Here is a 17353-nt window from a genome sequence, read left to right on the forward strand (position 1 = left end):
CGAGGTGAGGCCCAAAAGAGAAGTCATCGAAGATGATATACATAATATGGTCGCAGTTTGATCTTAAAGAAACCCGAAATATTCATAGGCGTACAAGCGCGAGGGAATTTTCGGGCTCTGTGGAAAACCACTCAAATACAGCTATATTGGACCACATTCTTTTTGCTGAAATCACGGCCCGGAAGAGCAGTAAAACGTGTTTTCAGTCGTCTAATTTTCAAATTTTGTCTCGGCGACGCCCCCATTCCTTTCTGTCCCCATCCTGTAAAATGTGAAATTTAGATGGACATAGACTGGGATTTCGATTGCAAAACAACATAAATAAGGTTACATTGGAAAGGGAATAAAAGCTATCTCATATATATATATATTAATATTTTATTATTATTTCACTATGGGTATACAGACTTTTATGTATACCCTTCTCAGAAAATGTAGGCTACATTGTTTTCTTACGTGAGGTAGTCCTTGGCTTTATCTTTAATAATCTTTGAATGTTAATTATTTTAATGGCATTAAGTAATTGAACTGGAAATATACAGGTGCCAACTCCATGGAATTACTCATTATTACGAAATGTCGCTCAGCAATAAACAGTAATAGTAATTGTATTCCATAGAATTGTGACCTTGGTATTGCTTTGAAAGCAAAGTCGTAGATAGACGTCATTTTTGCTCCGATTGAACTTTGACCTCTGTAATTCATACGGTGGAACGGATATCGGCGATTGGCCTATTAAGATATTCTTATAAAATTGGGACCTAAGATTATTCAAATTTAAAAATTCACTTTGAAAGTAAAAAACATGGCCGTAATCATTGTCTGGATTTGTTGCCAATTTAATTTAATTCTCCCTCATTCAGTATTCTGTTTAGAAAATAAGACTAAAAGTAAAACAAACGGTTGTACTGATGCACCGGAAGTTATGTTATCTACAGAGCACAGACCGTGAAACTGCTAATGCGCGTTATGATATTGATCACTAGTGTGAAAAGTGAATTTGTCATTGAATATTTTGTTTTTCAGATTATGTGCTTTACAGCGTTCTCTGTGGTGTCCTTGGTAACGGCCGTAGTCAGCATCCAGCTACTGAGACTTGGTTTGGTAAACCACACCACTGATGGTCACACGTTTCAAAAAGAAAACAAAGACGTGCTCATATTTATCGCTCTTGGATCAGCCGGATTGGAATGTCTTATCTGTCTGTTTTCATCAGTCGTCAGTTGTCAAATCGCAAAAATCGCCAAGTACGAAAATTCGAAACAAAAGGCTGGTATGTTCCACGTGAAAGTTCTTGGACAGAAGGATATAGTCGTAGTTACCAAGCCGTCAGTAGAAAAGGAAGAGGTTACGGCAGTGTAAGATGATTTTCTGTCCTGATATTCGGCATTGTTTTTGTCTAGTTTTAACAAATGTTACATCTTAAGTAATCTATTTCGTCAAAATTTATAAAGAAATTCACTATCACTGCTAGAGAACCAGCATTGAACCCTTATAAGACAAAACTGATTTATAGAAGAATATAAGTTATTGGATTGTGAACACTGAATATTTCCTCTTTAAATTGTTGTTTACAGTTGTGATTGTTACAATTCAAGTTATAAAACTTCATTCGCGTTATCAGTTACAAGAGACATTCTTTTGGAAAAATGTGAGAGGGGAAAGAACTCTTATTGAAATTTGAAGAATTTGTATTCCATTTTTTCGAAACAAATAATGAAAAAAATCTGTTTTTGTAGTGTGCTGTGGCTGGTGTTTTCTATATTTATTGTATTCATATTGTGATACTGTATAATTATATTTAGCTTTGTTAGCAAATTAATGTAGAGAATGGTTTCTGTAAATAATCGATTTATCTCCCTTATTTTGTTCCGGCACGCCGTATCTTTTCATGTAAATACGCCAACGATATTAAGCGGTAGTAAAATTATGACGTTTTTAATTAGTTCATAAATTAAATGTATTAATATACCTAATGTAATAACATGCTGTCGGCCATCTCCTTTAAGAGAGAAGTTTTAGCTTACCATTTACGCTGGAATGACACAATTTGCAATATTGAGAACACTCTGCTGAATATACATTGCTTTATTATCGTTTTCTTTATACGTGATCTGTCATACTGGCGGGGGTATGGAAATATAAAAACACTGAGGACCATTCACACCCTTCAAATACATTCGTTATTATACAGCCACAGTTTATGTGGGAGCATAATAGTCTTTATCCCAGGGGGCTTGGATGGCCGAATGGTTAGCACGTGAGCGCTGTATCATAAGGTCTGTCATTGTGTCAATTGGCGTGGTTTCGATCTCCGGTTGTACGTGACAAGTAGCCTGTCTAACCTCGTGGGTTTCCCCCGGGTCCTTCCCACAGCTAAAGACCCCTGCGCGCAAGCGAATTATTGAAATAAAATTAAAACCATGTGTTAGTCCCAAAATGACCTAGTTTGTGTCAAGTGGACGTTAAACCCATTTCTCTCTCCCTTTCTGTCTTTATCCCACACCTCCCATCCATCAGTCATTGTTGGGGATTTGTCTTTTCAAACTTGCTGAAATTGTTCGGGACCCTAGTAAATGGCGTGCAACGAATTTTCGCAGAGCTACTGGCACTGTTGCCAAATTTGTAAGAGCTTTACATGTCAGAGTTCTTGTAATCCTTTTTGTTCGGATTTGCTGGGAATGTCCGACTAGTCCTAAGGAAATGAAATGCAATGAAATGGGGTTTAACGTCCAACTGACTAGTCCGAATGGGGAAACCTTTAGAAATTAGGCAGCAATTCTTTCCGGGTTACTTCAGGTCAAAGTTCCCAACGTGGTGGGGTTGTTTGGCTTACCTGAGATGAACTCTAGCGTTGTCCTAAATTGTCAACAATTTACCACAGAACATGATAAAAGTCATATATGAGTCGCGCATTTTAAAGAAACGCGCAAGCATTAGTTATCATTTGGCGTTGTTTTACCACTTTGAAGCTGTTCAACACTTTTGACTATTGATTTAGAAACATAACATTAAAACACCTTTAAAGGTCTGCCTTGACTCCTTTGACGAGAAAATACATGTACCTCGCTAATGTATATTGGTTTAGTAAATGGGGGTCCATGTCCAACGCCTGGTGATTTGATTTCAAAAGACAAGTTATTCCTTTTCTTACAGAATAAACACGTCAACATACTTATATGTGTTATATTTTAATATCAAAATATATCATAAATAACAAGAATATTTAAAAAATATCAAAATTATAACCAAATGTAACAAGTGTAAATAATTACGTATATTGCACTAAACTGTCCAATAAAATGGACGGAATTAATTACGTGATAATATTTAAATCCTTCTCACACGTATAATGTGAATATTCTTTGTTTCATTAAAATAATTCTACAATAAAATAATATCTTTCGAGTAAACAAAACATCATGCAATTTTAGCAAAAAAATAAAATAAAATATTTAAAGCCCATGTGAAAAGTTATTATATGATTTCCAAATTTAGGTCGGATTCAATTTAGCAAATATAAAAACAAGTCCAGTGATAAACTAAAATTCATAGACAGTGCGGAAGAGCTATTTTATAAAACAAAATAGCCTCGTCTCTCTTTATCTTTGGATGTTTGCCGCAGTGTCCTAAACTATTCCCGGCATGAACGCATTCTCTTTTTTTAATAAATTACAGTACCGGAAGTAGTCAAATCTCGCCAACACTTTTTTCTCCAATATTGAAAGCACTAAATAAATGAGTCTCTGTCAGCCTAGTTCTAGTCTTTAGCGCACGTAGAACATTCGACTGGATAATAGAGGCTGTCAATGCAGTAAATTTGATCGTTTCACCTGTTAAACAGATGAATTGAGTGCCTATACACATCGATAGGCTGTTCTAAATGTTTCCTTGGCAACGGTGACATACTTCATTCTGAAATTAAAAAGACAACAGTTATTAGTCGTTGATGAATATATGTTGTACACAATTACGGCAACTTTTTGACCGAGAATGTACGTATATATTTTCTTGCAGTAATAAAAATTTGCCCATCTCAGAATAAGTGCACAGTTAAAACATGAAGTAGGCTAATCTCCATTTCTAATTACGGGTTGATGTCAAATCATTTTTTAAAGTTTATATGTAATGGTGGTTTTAACATAACATGATTACTGTCCAACTTTTAAATTTTCGTAATTAAAGGGAGGTAAGTGCGCGTTTTCACAGGGGAGATAACTACTTCATACACGTAAAGATATTTACCTGGTTTGAACGCATCTCTTCCACTTCCACGGACCACATCTCGTGACAAATTCTTCTCTCACAACTCGTCTATAGCTCCTTTTATATGGTATGGTATATTGTTCATATTTACAGTTTCTGCAAAATAAAATGGTTTTATTGCTTATAATCTAATTTACATAAAAAATAATAGGCTACCACGTTAGCTTATTTTATCCATTAAAATACTTATAAAAATGACTATTAAATAAATACTATTTGGTAAACAGTGTACATGGATATATATTAAATTAATATTAAATATATATTAAAGATACGAAAATGCATCACCAGTATACCTGACGCAGAACATAATTTGATTAGCGAATAAATTAAAGAATTTTTGAAAATCAATCATGCCTACCTGATTTCACAAGTTTTTCCAGCAAAACCTTTCTTACATTTGCATTTATTATTTCTTCTACATTTTCCTCCATTCAAACATTTCATAGAACATTTCTCTGTAAACACAATATTATAAAACATTGAAGAGTTGTGTTCACTTCGTAACTGGCTGGGTTAAAACAGGTTAACAGCCTTCATATTTTTACCCACTGTTGTGTTATATTATATAATTTGTAAATTGTTATCGCTTTCCAAATTTAGTTTCAGTTCGTCATTTAAAGATTTTCAAAGACAATGAGTTAACAGATAATATTTAAAATTTTCAGAAATACCCCGCATTAAGACAAAAACTGTGCGAGCACCACAAATCCAATAGTATCATTTGGTATTATTTCCTACCTTTATGACATCGTCTGCCGTGAAATGAAGGTGGACATTCACATTTATTAGGCCCTATACATTTCCCACCATTTTTGCATTGCTTGGTGCACTGAACTGTAAAATAAAATAATAATAATCAATCAGTATCGTACATGTCAGATAGATAACAAACCAATTACTGATTTATGGCCCAAGCGTATTTCAAAAAGTTCTTTTTCGGTTTGGCAATTACTTTTATAAGCTCGAAGTGTTTGAATATTTGAAACAACTAATTAACTGCATTGGAATATTTATAATCATTTGGTATATTCATTATATTTAAGAATAATAAAAACTTACACTGTTCGCATCGGGCACCAAAATAACCCCTTTTGCACATGCAAGTATCCGGTGCCACACATTTTCCTTTATTCTGACATTTTGGTCGACATTTAGCTGAAAATAACATGTCAAACGTCAAAGTACTTGAGAAAAAAAAAGCATTTTATGATTGTGAAACTTTCCATTCTTTTTATTCAACTTGTTACAAACACTTGCATTTGGCCCTGGGGATATATTAAAAACACTCGTAGATCGTCCAGCGTTTTTCCATTTTGTATTTAAAAATGTAGTTTTAATATTTCATAAAAATGTGTATCCTTTCAATTTGTTTGGAAATACGGTATGCATATTATTTAATCTTACCTTTATGACAATATTGCCCTCTATAACCACGTGGACATGAACATTTTTCTGGTGCAACACATTTCCCGCCATTAAAACATCCCAGAGAGCAGACGGCTAAAAGGAAAATCAATCATCACATTAAAATTCAAAAGTTAAAGCTAGCAAAATGAAAAAAAAAAAACCAACGATAACTAAATGTTCAATCTAAATATAATTAGAGACAATCAAATCATAAATAATAAAACTGTAACAAAATAGAAACTTACGTATGGAGCAGTCCTGGCCGGAGTACCCCTTTGGACAACGGCAGATGTTGTGACGTGTACAGACACCGCCATTATGACAAATTTGGAAGCAAAATGCTGTAAAAACACAAACGATAAATAAACAATTAGTTATAATATAAGACATTATTCGGGGACGTGTTTTAATAAGGTTTAGTGAGCTGACAGAAATATATTTAGATTATTGTTTGTGTGTTCTAAATTGGGAGGATAGGCCTACGTCAAAAAACAAATTTAAAATGGACTTACGTTTACATTCAGGACCAGAAAAGCCACTCAGACATTCACATTTTCCTGGTGCCACACATTTTCCGCCATTTTTACAGCCTAGGCCACAGACAGCTGAAATTAATATAAAGCATGCTTTAATGAATTCAGCAAGAACAGTTCTGCTATTTATAAAGCATAACGGTTTACGTTATAATAGTGAAACTGAATAAGGTTGATTACTTACGTTGACTACATGTATTTCCGGTATACCCATAAGGACACGCACATTGGTTAGGTGCAATGCAAACGCCATTATTTTGACAACCTTGGTGACAAATAGCTAAAATGAAATAAACAAATTTATATTAAACTACAAATATGCCTACGTATATCCCGATTAAATTCGAAATTCGATAAATAGAATGGTGAAGTGAAGTAAAAGAAGGATGAGTTTCCAGCGCAGTGCACCCGACGACGCAGAACGGGGTCAGGATTGGTCATAATTAGTATTCTGGGGCCTGTTTCACGAAATTTTAACTAAGATAAAATCCAAATTTTAGTAATTTGATTGGATAATATTAGATTGATTTTAGTGTTTAGCCAATCAAAATTGAAGTATCTACTAAAATTTGAATTTTATCTTTAGTTAAAATTTCGTGAAACAGGGCCCAGATATGTTCTCGGTATGGTTTATTCGTTATTACGTTTTTAATTATCTTAAAATGATTTGTTATTTACCATCTTGACAATGATCACCCTGGTAACCAAGAGAACAGCGACATCTACCATTTATCTCACAAACACCTCCATTTAAACATGGCGAAAGGCACGGTTCTGTAAACAAAACAAATAAAAAACTCATGAATAAACAGGTTTAAAATTATCAAATTAATTCGTGCGATTTTAATTTTTAATCATTGTATTCTTTAAACATCGTGGAATATTACAAGATCTTATTTCTACATGTATGTACAGTTAATATATTGAAATAAATCACTTGATAGACTTTGATACTTTTATATAGAAATTTAAAAGAAATTTTAGGAACAAACAGAATATATATGGGAATGTGTAAACGCCAAGCAGTAGGGACTAGTATATAAATGTATCTACATAGAATTGTGTTCAAATAATAAATGTTTCAGATATATTGGCATAGATTAGATCAAGACTATACATAAAAATCAGTGGTTATTAGAAAAGGTTAATAGCAATAATATTTTAAAGCTTCAATTTTAAATAGAAACGCTGAGCCACGAAACTAAATTAAAAACTATCTAAAAGCAAGAACCACGAAACCGCAGCAGACGATGCAATAAGCACTAAAGACTATGATATATAAAGCAGCAGGTTGTTCACGTCTACCTGCTACAATCAGAGTTCATAGTTCAAGGGTTCATAATGTCAGGGTCATTCTAGCACCTTTACAGTGTTGGAGGTAGCAAATTCGGGTCTGCACCGGAGTACTACTGTGTGGAAGGCAGCTCTCCAAACTCAAAACATTATTACTACAATACATCGTACGAGATTGGCTCCCTCTACCACAGGTGGTGCTACAGCTTGACCATTCCGACCAATCTGAGGAGAGTACTGCAATTCAAATTCAGAAGATATGATTTTATCATACTGATTCTAATTTAAAATTGTACTAATAATCAAGAAGGAAAGGGCTATTCTTCAACTCTCTTACCTTGTGTGGTTGTTGATGGGAGAGATACAGTGGTTGTCATGGTAACCGGCTTTACAACTAAGCTTCCATCATTGATTGGTTCAATCTATAAATACAGAAGAAAATATTAGTAAGTTAAAATGGACGTCGAATTATAATATTCCGTAGCAATTAAGGAAGAAAGATGTTTAGAATTTTTGGAGACAGTATTTTAAATTTTAAAGATGCAATCCTTCAGTTTATAATTTACTTCGTTGGTTGGATTAGATGACTTACCCTATGTCCGGTCTGTACGGAACATTGTTGTTTAGCTACTTCTGGCTTTTCACTTATAACAAGTTGTTCTAATTCACCCTGAAACGGTTAGAACGAAAACCATGAAACTACGTGTATAAAACCAAAGTTACAAACAATTGTTTTAATTATTTATTTTGATAGAGATCATCTGAATTAAAGCTACGGATATTTGCAAAGACACAATGAAATAGCATGTCTAAACTTACCGTGAATGGGTTTCCATATCGAGGAAAATAAGGTCCAACAGATAACATCAAATTACTTCCAAAGCTCGACATTCTACTTCTTTCGAGCCTCTTCTTCAACACGATAACACAGTCTTGATACAGAGTGACGTCATTTCCTGATAAACTAAGCGCCAACTGGTGCCACTGGCCGTCTGTGACGTTGACATCAAAAGTAGGCATGGCGACGCCAAAATAATTGTCGTCTAGATAATCCATTCGAATTTCTTCATCCCCAAAAAATAATCCAACTCTTTGCCTGCCTTGGATATCACTGACAGATAATAAATAACCCTTGAATCCAGGCTGAAGCTTGATGGTTAAAACAATTGCGAAATCACGTGGTAATGTAACGTCATATAAAGTAGCCACTGGCAGGAAGAGTTTAGCACGTGCTGTGATGATGTAAGCTGTAGGTCGTTGTACGTTCTGCGAAACGCCAAGCGGAAGTTTAGGAACACCGAGATTCGAAAGAAGATCCTTTTGATCTGAAATAAATAAATAGAAAATAAAATAATATGCATCATTCTTTCAAACATAACGCTTGCATGTTCACGCCTGTGTCACTTATACAGGCCTAAGGACAAATATTGACCCAAAATGTTCTGAAAGGCAAATTGCACATGATCCAGCTATGTAAAACCAGAAGCCATCCCTTAATTTGGCAAAGACATTGCAGACGATTATGTTATAACATTCTTACCTTGGCAAGAAAACGTATTGCATTCACGGGACTCGAAGGCCTGTCCCTCGCAATCTGTCACGTTCTCGCGTGAACATGTCCTGGTACGTGTTTGATGTCCGGAGTTACATTTAGTTGTACAGGAACTCCAGTCAGACCAATGATACCAACCTGAAAATGACAATAATGGATTCGTATAAAAATCAAGATAATAAGTATATAGAACACTAAAAAGGGAAATAGTTACAGACTGGCAGGGTTTTTTTTTTAAAAAACTAAAATAAAATGTTTCCTATTTTCATAAATGTTTTATAAATTGTGTGGAAGTTGCGCTTGGGTTGTTGCGATTCGGTTTGTTTTTTGTTGTTTTGTTGGGAAGATTTACGTCAAAATTAAATCGTCTTATTTACAAAGATTTTTTTTTCATTTCTGAAATATCGTTTATATGACTCAGTGTGTTGAACAAATTTACAAATCAAAGACAACGTTTGTTCTTGTTTGTGGTTTTGTTGACATGGGTTGTGTTCTTGGTGGTTAATGGTTTAAACATATTTGGTTTTATAAAGAAAACTATAAAATTTACAATGCAATGTTTGTTTGGAAATCATCAAAATTAAATCATAACGTTCATTTTACATTTAAAATGCAGAATCGACCGCTTCATTACTCATGGTACAGATATAAACTAATCAGTATCAAAATGGACGTAGTTGCAATTACATTTCAATCTTTGTCATAAAACAAAAATATATCAGAAACATAAATGAAACAAAGTGGGTAACAGCCACTTTGGAAATTTGTACACCTCCCACGTGTTAAATTAGGACGTTTATTTTTTTAGCCTGGTTGGTGCAGAAAAGTAGGACGTTAAACCCCATTTCATGCATTCGTCAAATCAGGGAGCATACAGCCCTCATGCCCAAGTAAAGACGTTAGCTATATGACGTGCGGTAGATGTCACTAGCAGTACGTGTCGTGTTGTCAATATAAAGACGTTTTAGATCAAGTTACAGACTGGAGGTTAAAGATATTATTTCACGGGGTCGCGAACAAACTTATCTCCTTTCTTAAACATAATGACAACAAGGTGCGAAACCTGCTTATTCAACTAAATTTAAAATGTCGCGTTTTGTTGCGAAAAATGTAGCAGCGTTGATAAACAAAAACATTTCTAATTAACTGATGTATATACTGTTCCGCCAATTTGTCGCCCGCATCAAATTTCTTTCAACTTGATACAACGATTTTTTTTTTAATATTTTCAATTTGAAATCTTCGTGTGTGGGTTTGGGTTGTATTTTGTAACCTAACAAGTAACTATAGCCCTGTTTTGTTGCTCAAACACAAAATCTACAATTGAATCTGGAAAAGGAGATAAGCTGGCGCTGTACACGAGAATTACATATTATTTGGGAAAGAGGTGAGTTTACGTAAGGAAGGGTATCGCCTGAGATAATATTAAAAACACGAAATTATACAAACTGAAACAGATGACAGAAGACGTGAGGAGTTATAGGAAAAATCCAAATTATAGTCACTTTTATATAAAATGATGTTCAGAAAGTATCTGCTCTTGGACCTATGCTGTTTAGCTATTGTGCGAAAAATCTTGTTCATAGCAATAATTAACATTTTTCATTATACATGTCATATCCAATATCGTAGATATTCTTACTGTATTTACACAAGACATTAATTCAAAACACTATCCCACACAAAATAGGATCTTAAAATTAATTGAGATTGCTGAGATTAGTGAATTAATGACTAAGCCACGTCTCACCAATTTAATAAATAATTTGAAGATAAGTAGCATAATGTTCCATCTTAAAATAAGCTCATGCCATGATATCATCACACCTGTGCTCGCCACGTACTTTATGTTTATGTGCGACATTTAAAACTTTGTTGTTGTAACGATAACCGGGATACTAATTTTGTAGATAGCATTGGAAACTTTAATTAAAGAATCGTCTTTTACATACCATTTTATCCAGATAACATTTATGATTACACTGATAAAAACTTTTCACACTTTAAAAAAGAAAAATCCTTAAAGGAAATTTCCTTAACTAAATTTGTTTTATAACCGATGATTTTCGTGATGGAAGAAATTTAAGATGTTGACATGGGGATGTTAAATATCTGTTTTTTCTTTGATTTTCATCCGTGGAAAGTTTATTACCTGCTATAGATTTACTCAACTGACAAAACCCTTAACACAATATAAAGACGACCTTCCCACTAACACATAAACCTTACACAAGTTCACAAGAAATAATCGACTGGACAGACCCTCGGCCAAATTTGTAGAGGAGAAAAATACTTTTGAAAGGTATAAAGAATGTGGATGTGTTTTATTGAACTTAACTTAAGATTGATTCCTTTCTTGCTCTCGGAATTATGCCCTTATTAAATGAACACTGCTAAAAATATATTAACGCGCTTAATCTATTGAAATGAATTGAAATAATTTCAATCTAAATCTGCATGTATCTAGAGAAAGTTCTACTTTCAGTTTTTGATTGAAACCCAAAAAGGTAAAATACTACAATACTATTCCACGTCCATTTTAGTTCGGTTTACATCTCCTTTGGAATATCAGAAGACAAGTGACTTATATTCTAGAAGATGTTTAGATCGATCGATTGGTCGCTATATTGATCTGTTCCACCAATTACCTGACTATTTCCTTACAGAGTTTATGAATATTTAAAGTAATTTCACACTTCAGTACGAACCTTATCATTAACTAGGACACGCTTCCGTTGTTTTCATAGATGACGTTTGTAACTGTTCTATAAAATTAGTGACAGTTTAGTAAATATATGTGTCAGAGTTTCAATGCTTTCCCGTAACATTTAATCTGCTATGCATAGTTTGAATATGTAAATATCTCACTTCTTTTATAAAATAATTTTCATCATCGGCATTTTACCCAAGCCACTCCCGCATTCCGTCAATAAAATTAAGTTTAAAATTAGGTGAAATTTACAATGTAATATGTCAGCCAAGACGAGATTTTCCCTATTAAACACAAAATAATACAGAAATAAACTATTAAATCTATTCACTTGAATGTTTTCACTTAAATACAAATTAGTTACCATAACAACCAACAAATCAACATCTATTTATCCCTAAATTGCTCAATTAAAACTCAAGCAAAATTTAGTTTTCTGAAAAGACACGAAATTAGAAATTAGTCCCCGGGGTGTTAAATACCGTCGGTGAAATGTGAAACCCGATGCCAGATTTTTAACTTGAATGAAACCTTATTAGGCAGACTAGATGCCTTATTTGGTTATAAAGAAAATGGGCGTGGTCGACTTCACGCTCAATAAATGTGGTACAAAGGTAACTTTCTCCTTGCCGACTACCTGGCGACATTTTAATCAGTGAACATGCACATACTGGTGTAAGATGAAAAAAACGCACGTGTCTCGATCACTAGAATTTAGATCTAGTGTGTTTGTTTTCAGTGGGATGCCTTCTCTAAATTTTGAAAGTGATGTTCGTGACGCAAGAGCGACAACCATATCAATATTTATCTAGAATTAAATAATATAAAAGATTTGTTTTCTTTAAATAAATAAAATATTGGATTTCGTTCGTCATCTTCTTTTACATTTAATCCACAGGCTTAAATTTTCTTTTACACCTAAAGCAGAGCGGTCACGCGGAGTTCTGAGAAATAAGACTATTTTTATGATTGAATCGTTGCTGTTCATTCGGAAATTAATATGAGTAATGAATTAGGTGTAAGTGTGTTTTGTTTTTTCACAATAATACCTAGAATGTTTAATATGAGCGCCGCGTTCGCTGCATGTCTAATTCAATTAAAATTTCGTTTCGTTTATTTTTCTAATATTTACACTAATTAATTTGAGTACCAAAAGAATAAACGCCAAAAATAATACGAAACGCATGATACTCAATTTGTTGCCCCCAGGCCATGGCCTACCATACATATGAGATAAGATTCATGTTTCGATGAGTTTCACTTTGTCTGGAGTTTTATATGTAATATGAAACCAGCAGGAGGTGAGAAAATGTGATTTTATCTCGGTAAACCTCTTACAGGTAGACGATATGATCTATCACTACATCACGTCAAACATCTTAATCTCTTTATACGAATCCAAACCCCTTTTATTCTAACCGATTTTCTCCACAAGAACGACTTAAATGTTCTTTAGTTTTAGCTATTAGGTAGATGTTTAGAAATTGGATTTCTTTCCGTTAAATAAGTGTTAAATTTTGAAAAGATGGGTTTTGTTTATATAAATTTTAAACCGCTGTTTTAAATAGGAGAGTAACCAAGAACAATCAGCTCTAAGATTGAATACAGAAACCCATTTGAATGATGTTACGTATAGTCCTGGTAAAAATAAAATTATTAAAATAGTTCATCTATTTGGAATATACCATGATCTTATTTTAAAATTTCCAACAGAATTTTTCGAAAAGAATACCCTATTCTCTAGACTCGTGTAAAATAAATGACATTTAAAACAACAACAACACGAGACAACCCGACTCGTTTCTGGTTGGCTTTCAAATAATTCTCACATCAACTTGTCACTTATTTATAAAATTCCTTTTTTTCGAAAAAACTGATTTTTACAAGCTGTAAAAATACTTGTCAATTTTAACACGCTAACATTTACAATAAAGGCATAATTTTAAGTTCACAAAACAACACAGACATTTAAACAATCTTGTCAATGGGCTGTTCTCATATTCTGACTTTCATCTTGAATTCCATTTCACTATGTGTTGTTCACTATGTGTAATTACCGAATTTATGATTTTCGTGCGAAAGATCCCCCCCCCCCTCCTCAGACACACACACGCTTCTCATTTTAAAATTACTGGTCGTTTGTGTTCTGGAACGAGCCAAAATCCACTTCTTTTTTTTTTGACACAAGCGAGTATTCACAGATCACACTTTCGTCAAAAACTAGTTTGTATCATTTTAGGCTCTAGACCGCGTGCATTCGGGTCAAGTTTTTGAAATTTCTCCTCCCCCTAATCTCTCTATTCTGTCACATGCTTAGTTATAATTGTCCCCGAAACTATAAAAAAATAAGCTTTTATTCCTTTGACAAATTTCTATCCATAAAACTACAGGGTGTCGCCAGTCTGCAGGTTGACTTTACTAAGGCTATAATTAGAGAGTTTTATTTTAAAGGTGAGAGGTCACCGAATACAGAAAAGGCCTGCATGATGGGGATTTTCAAAGACGATAGTCCGACATTAGTTATTGGGCACTGATTCGACCATTATTTCAAACTTTTAATTAAAAATGTGGAATTAATTGTTAGGTAATTAATTTTCTTAATTACAGGTGAGTGCGGGTTGACACGTGGAGTTGTCACCAGGTAAAAAGATAAAGATGTTACTTAGCTTGAGGGATGTGTAAAGATTTTATAGAAACTTAAATATCTGAAGGGGATTTGAAGTAGGTATAGATTAAAACAACAAAACATTTAATACGGGGTTAGATAAATAATATAAGGAGTGAGCCAGTCTGACTTTCGAGTGGTGATTTAAAAAATTGAGATCATTATCAAAAATCAAATGATGTTGGGACTATGATTGATAGAGAGATCTAATCGGTCTCTTTCCTAAAAGAAAATAAACTCTGTTGAATTTTTCTATTTTCAAGAATATAAAAATTACAAATCGCATTGTAAAGCATTACGAAATAAAGTTCAGGCCCCGAATTCACAAAGCATTGTCAGATTTAGGTTAAGAATTTACTCAACTTTCAATCACTGCATGTTTATGAGAAATATATTTGATCCAGAAACACAACACTTTGCACATTGTTTCTTATTGATGTACTTGGTACATTACAACAATAGAAGTTTTATAAAGGGCTATATTTTAGTTAAAATAAGGCGAACAATTATTTTAAGTAAATTCTTAACTTAACTCGGGGCCTGGTTATGATCTTCTGTTGAATTAAATGATGAGAAAGTTGATTACATTAAAATTCTCCCCTTTATTTGTGGGAAACAAATACAAGAATGGGACTAAAAGATCTGTGAGGTAAACAGGAGCTAAATTAGTTAAACATTTAAAAGTAAGTAATAAAATCTTACAATCAATTCGATATTTAACAGGTAACCAGTGTAATTTATATAAAACAGGAGTTATGTGATCCCAGTATTCTGTACTTTTTGTAATTTATCTATAAGGTAAACCAACTAAAACTGAATGAAAGTTATCTAATCGTGAAGTGACCAGAGTGATACCAGACATATTAGTTGGGGCTATATAGAATATATTAATGTGGGTCAATGCTAGAGATGAGGTGGGGATTAGGGTATGAAAGTCAACAAACTACCTTAATCTGTGTTTTATGTCTGATAAATCACATCTCATATCTAGAGGTATAGGTGTAAACTTATATGACGAGATAACAATTTAAACACACAATTCATATAAGTAAAACATAATGAATATTTAACTAACATATACAATAGGCATTACAGATTATTAAAAAGAATTTCGAACATACGCAAATACATGATATTAAAATATACGTTATTTTACAAGAAAGAATTGCATTGAGAATATTATTTCCAAAACTTTTTCTTAAAATATCGATAAGCGCTTGAAAACTACGTTTGAGGTTTTGGGAAATATTTGTGGTTTCTTATAAACTCAAGTTTTGTTTAAAACATTTAGCCGGTTTGCACAACAGATTATTCATCGTCAACTCCATCCTTTCCAAAACAATGATAGCAGTGCTGCAGACAAAACATAAATTCAGGTGACCTATTATGTTGTCTATTTAAAATATATAAAATATATCAAAGGCTCAGTTGGTGACATTTAGAAATAGGATACAAGTTATTGTAAAAACTATGCCCCAGTTCCATAAAACAACTGAATTTTACATTAAACGTTGACACATACAGAATATGTTACAAAGTAAATATGACCCTGTATATATCGAAGAATGTGCACATGTATTATCGTGCATATACAATTACATACATATTATATTTCTTTTGTTTTTATTTTAATACTATATACTGATTCCTAAAATATCAATTGTTATTTCTGTCAGCTTTTAAACCCTAATGGTGTATTCGCGATGTAAATGTATATACCCATGCATGTGCTTTGAATGTAATAAATCGTGATCTCTCTTTTATTATTGTAACAAAAATACTAAATTTTCGGCATTGTTAAATATTCTCATTACTGCAATTGCATAAGGTAGAAATATTAAATTAATATTCTAGAAACTCACCTAAATATTCTAAAACTTGTTGTTCATTGTATGTAGAGAAATCAGAGGCTGCTCCAAAAATATCATCATATTTTGCCGACATTCGACCATTATAAATTGTAAGGAATAAAATGTATTTTGCACCCTCTGTCAGATCGGCATAGCACATGGTCTTATCTCCAAAATTACTAACGTTATAAACTTTATATTCACTGGTCGAAATATTCCTCATTAATTCATCACCCTTATATACATTCAGTACTTTAACTTCGGCTGTATACGTCCCAGCTTCTGTACGATCTGTCTTAAACGCTCGTAAGACATTAGCTCCGACAACGACATCGGCCATTTCTGTGCGTTCGTATATAGAAAGTGGATCCCAGCCGTTCAATAATAAAATGCAAGACTTTGTTATATAAATAAATTGCATGCAAATAATAAGTTGTAAGAGCATTCGTATATGTGCTGCCATATTCAGTTTTTAAAAGTGAAATTGCTCTTTAAAACATACGAGTTTCTTTTGTTAAAATGTCTATAGCACTTAAAATCACGAGAGCATACTTCTCTCCAGCAAAACAAAAACAAACTTAACGCCAAAATAAAATCCGAATTCAAAATATCCAGCTGTTCTCCCTTCTTGTGAAATTGTGTTGTTGAAATTAGCCGAGTATGAAAAATAAAATGACTTGCTTGAACACAATTCGGTCGACAAACTAACTACAAAAAACTCCTAGGCCACTTGTCGTTTATAAAGAGCACGTAGTAATCTGCTCTGTGATTGGTCCATCGGAACAATAATAGAGGGTTATGATAATTATTATAATTATGAGCGCAGGCAGACGGACAGAATGACGTCATTGATAGCAGCAGACGAAGACTGACGGATGGATTACTCCAGCATTGTGACCTGCAGCCGGAGTTAAATAGCTTAAAAGGATCAATTAGGTATATGAGGACCGCTTTCGCCACTTTAAAAGGATTTGTGTAAAATATAAAGTAAATATTTATAAACTTGTAGACGCTTATGTTGCGCGTGAGAAGTGTCGTCTACTGCAAAATCCTAATGAAGTTATGAAAATTGTT

General features: G+C 33.4%; 1 protein-coding gene across 3 annotated transcripts; it reads right to left on the minus strand.

Annotated features, from left to right (window-relative positions):
- Positions 1 to 3238: 3238 nt before the first annotated feature.
- On the minus strand, positions 3239 to 16991 carry LOC126822776 (protein kinase C-binding protein NELL1). Of its 3 annotated transcripts, none has more exons than XM_050551824.2 (16): positions 16292 to 16991; positions 9043 to 9192; positions 8322 to 8827; positions 8095 to 8172; positions 7840 to 7924; positions 7674 to 7739; positions 6888 to 6983; positions 6394 to 6489; positions 6189 to 6281; positions 5922 to 6017; positions 5674 to 5769; positions 5329 to 5424; positions 5008 to 5103; positions 4628 to 4724; positions 4246 to 4362; positions 3239 to 3915 (listed from the first exon to the last, which is right to left on the minus strand). In XM_050551824.2, the coding sequence occupies exons 1-16, from the start codon at positions 16740 to 16742 to the stop codon at positions 3858 to 3860; spliced, it is 2277 nt and encodes a 758-aa protein (XP_050407781.1). In that variant the 5' UTR covers positions 16743 to 16991; the 3' UTR covers positions 3239 to 3857. The 3 variants fall into 3 exon arrangements, with proteins under 3 accessions (XP_050407781.1, XP_050407780.1, XP_050407782.1); XM_050551823.2 differs by having other exon boundaries at positions 7572 to 7739; XM_050551825.2 differs by lacking the exon at positions 7674 to 7739 and having other exon boundaries at positions 3241 to 3915; positions 16292 to 16990.
- Positions 16992 to 17353: the final 362 nt, after the last annotated feature.

This window comes from Patella vulgata, chromosome 5 (genome assembly GCF_932274485.2).
Source record: "Patella vulgata chromosome 5, xgPatVulg1.2, whole genome shotgun sequence".
In the NCBI taxonomy this organism is placed as follows: Eukaryota; Metazoa; Mollusca; class Gastropoda; family Patellidae; genus Patella; species Patella vulgata.

Coding starts and splice junctions, on each gene's coding strand:
- LOC126822776 (XM_050551823.2), bottom strand. CDS start 16,742: ATGGCAGCACATATACGAATGCTCTTACAACTTATTATTTGCATGCAA. Junction 5,770..5,921: donor CGGCCAGGACTGCTCCATAC/GTAAGTTTCTAT, acceptor TTTTCCTTTTAG/CCGTCTGCTCTCTGGGATGT. Junction 5,425..5,673: donor AGGGCAATATTGTCATAAAG/GTAAGATTAAAT, acceptor TGTTATTTTCAG/CTAAATGTCGACCAAAATGT.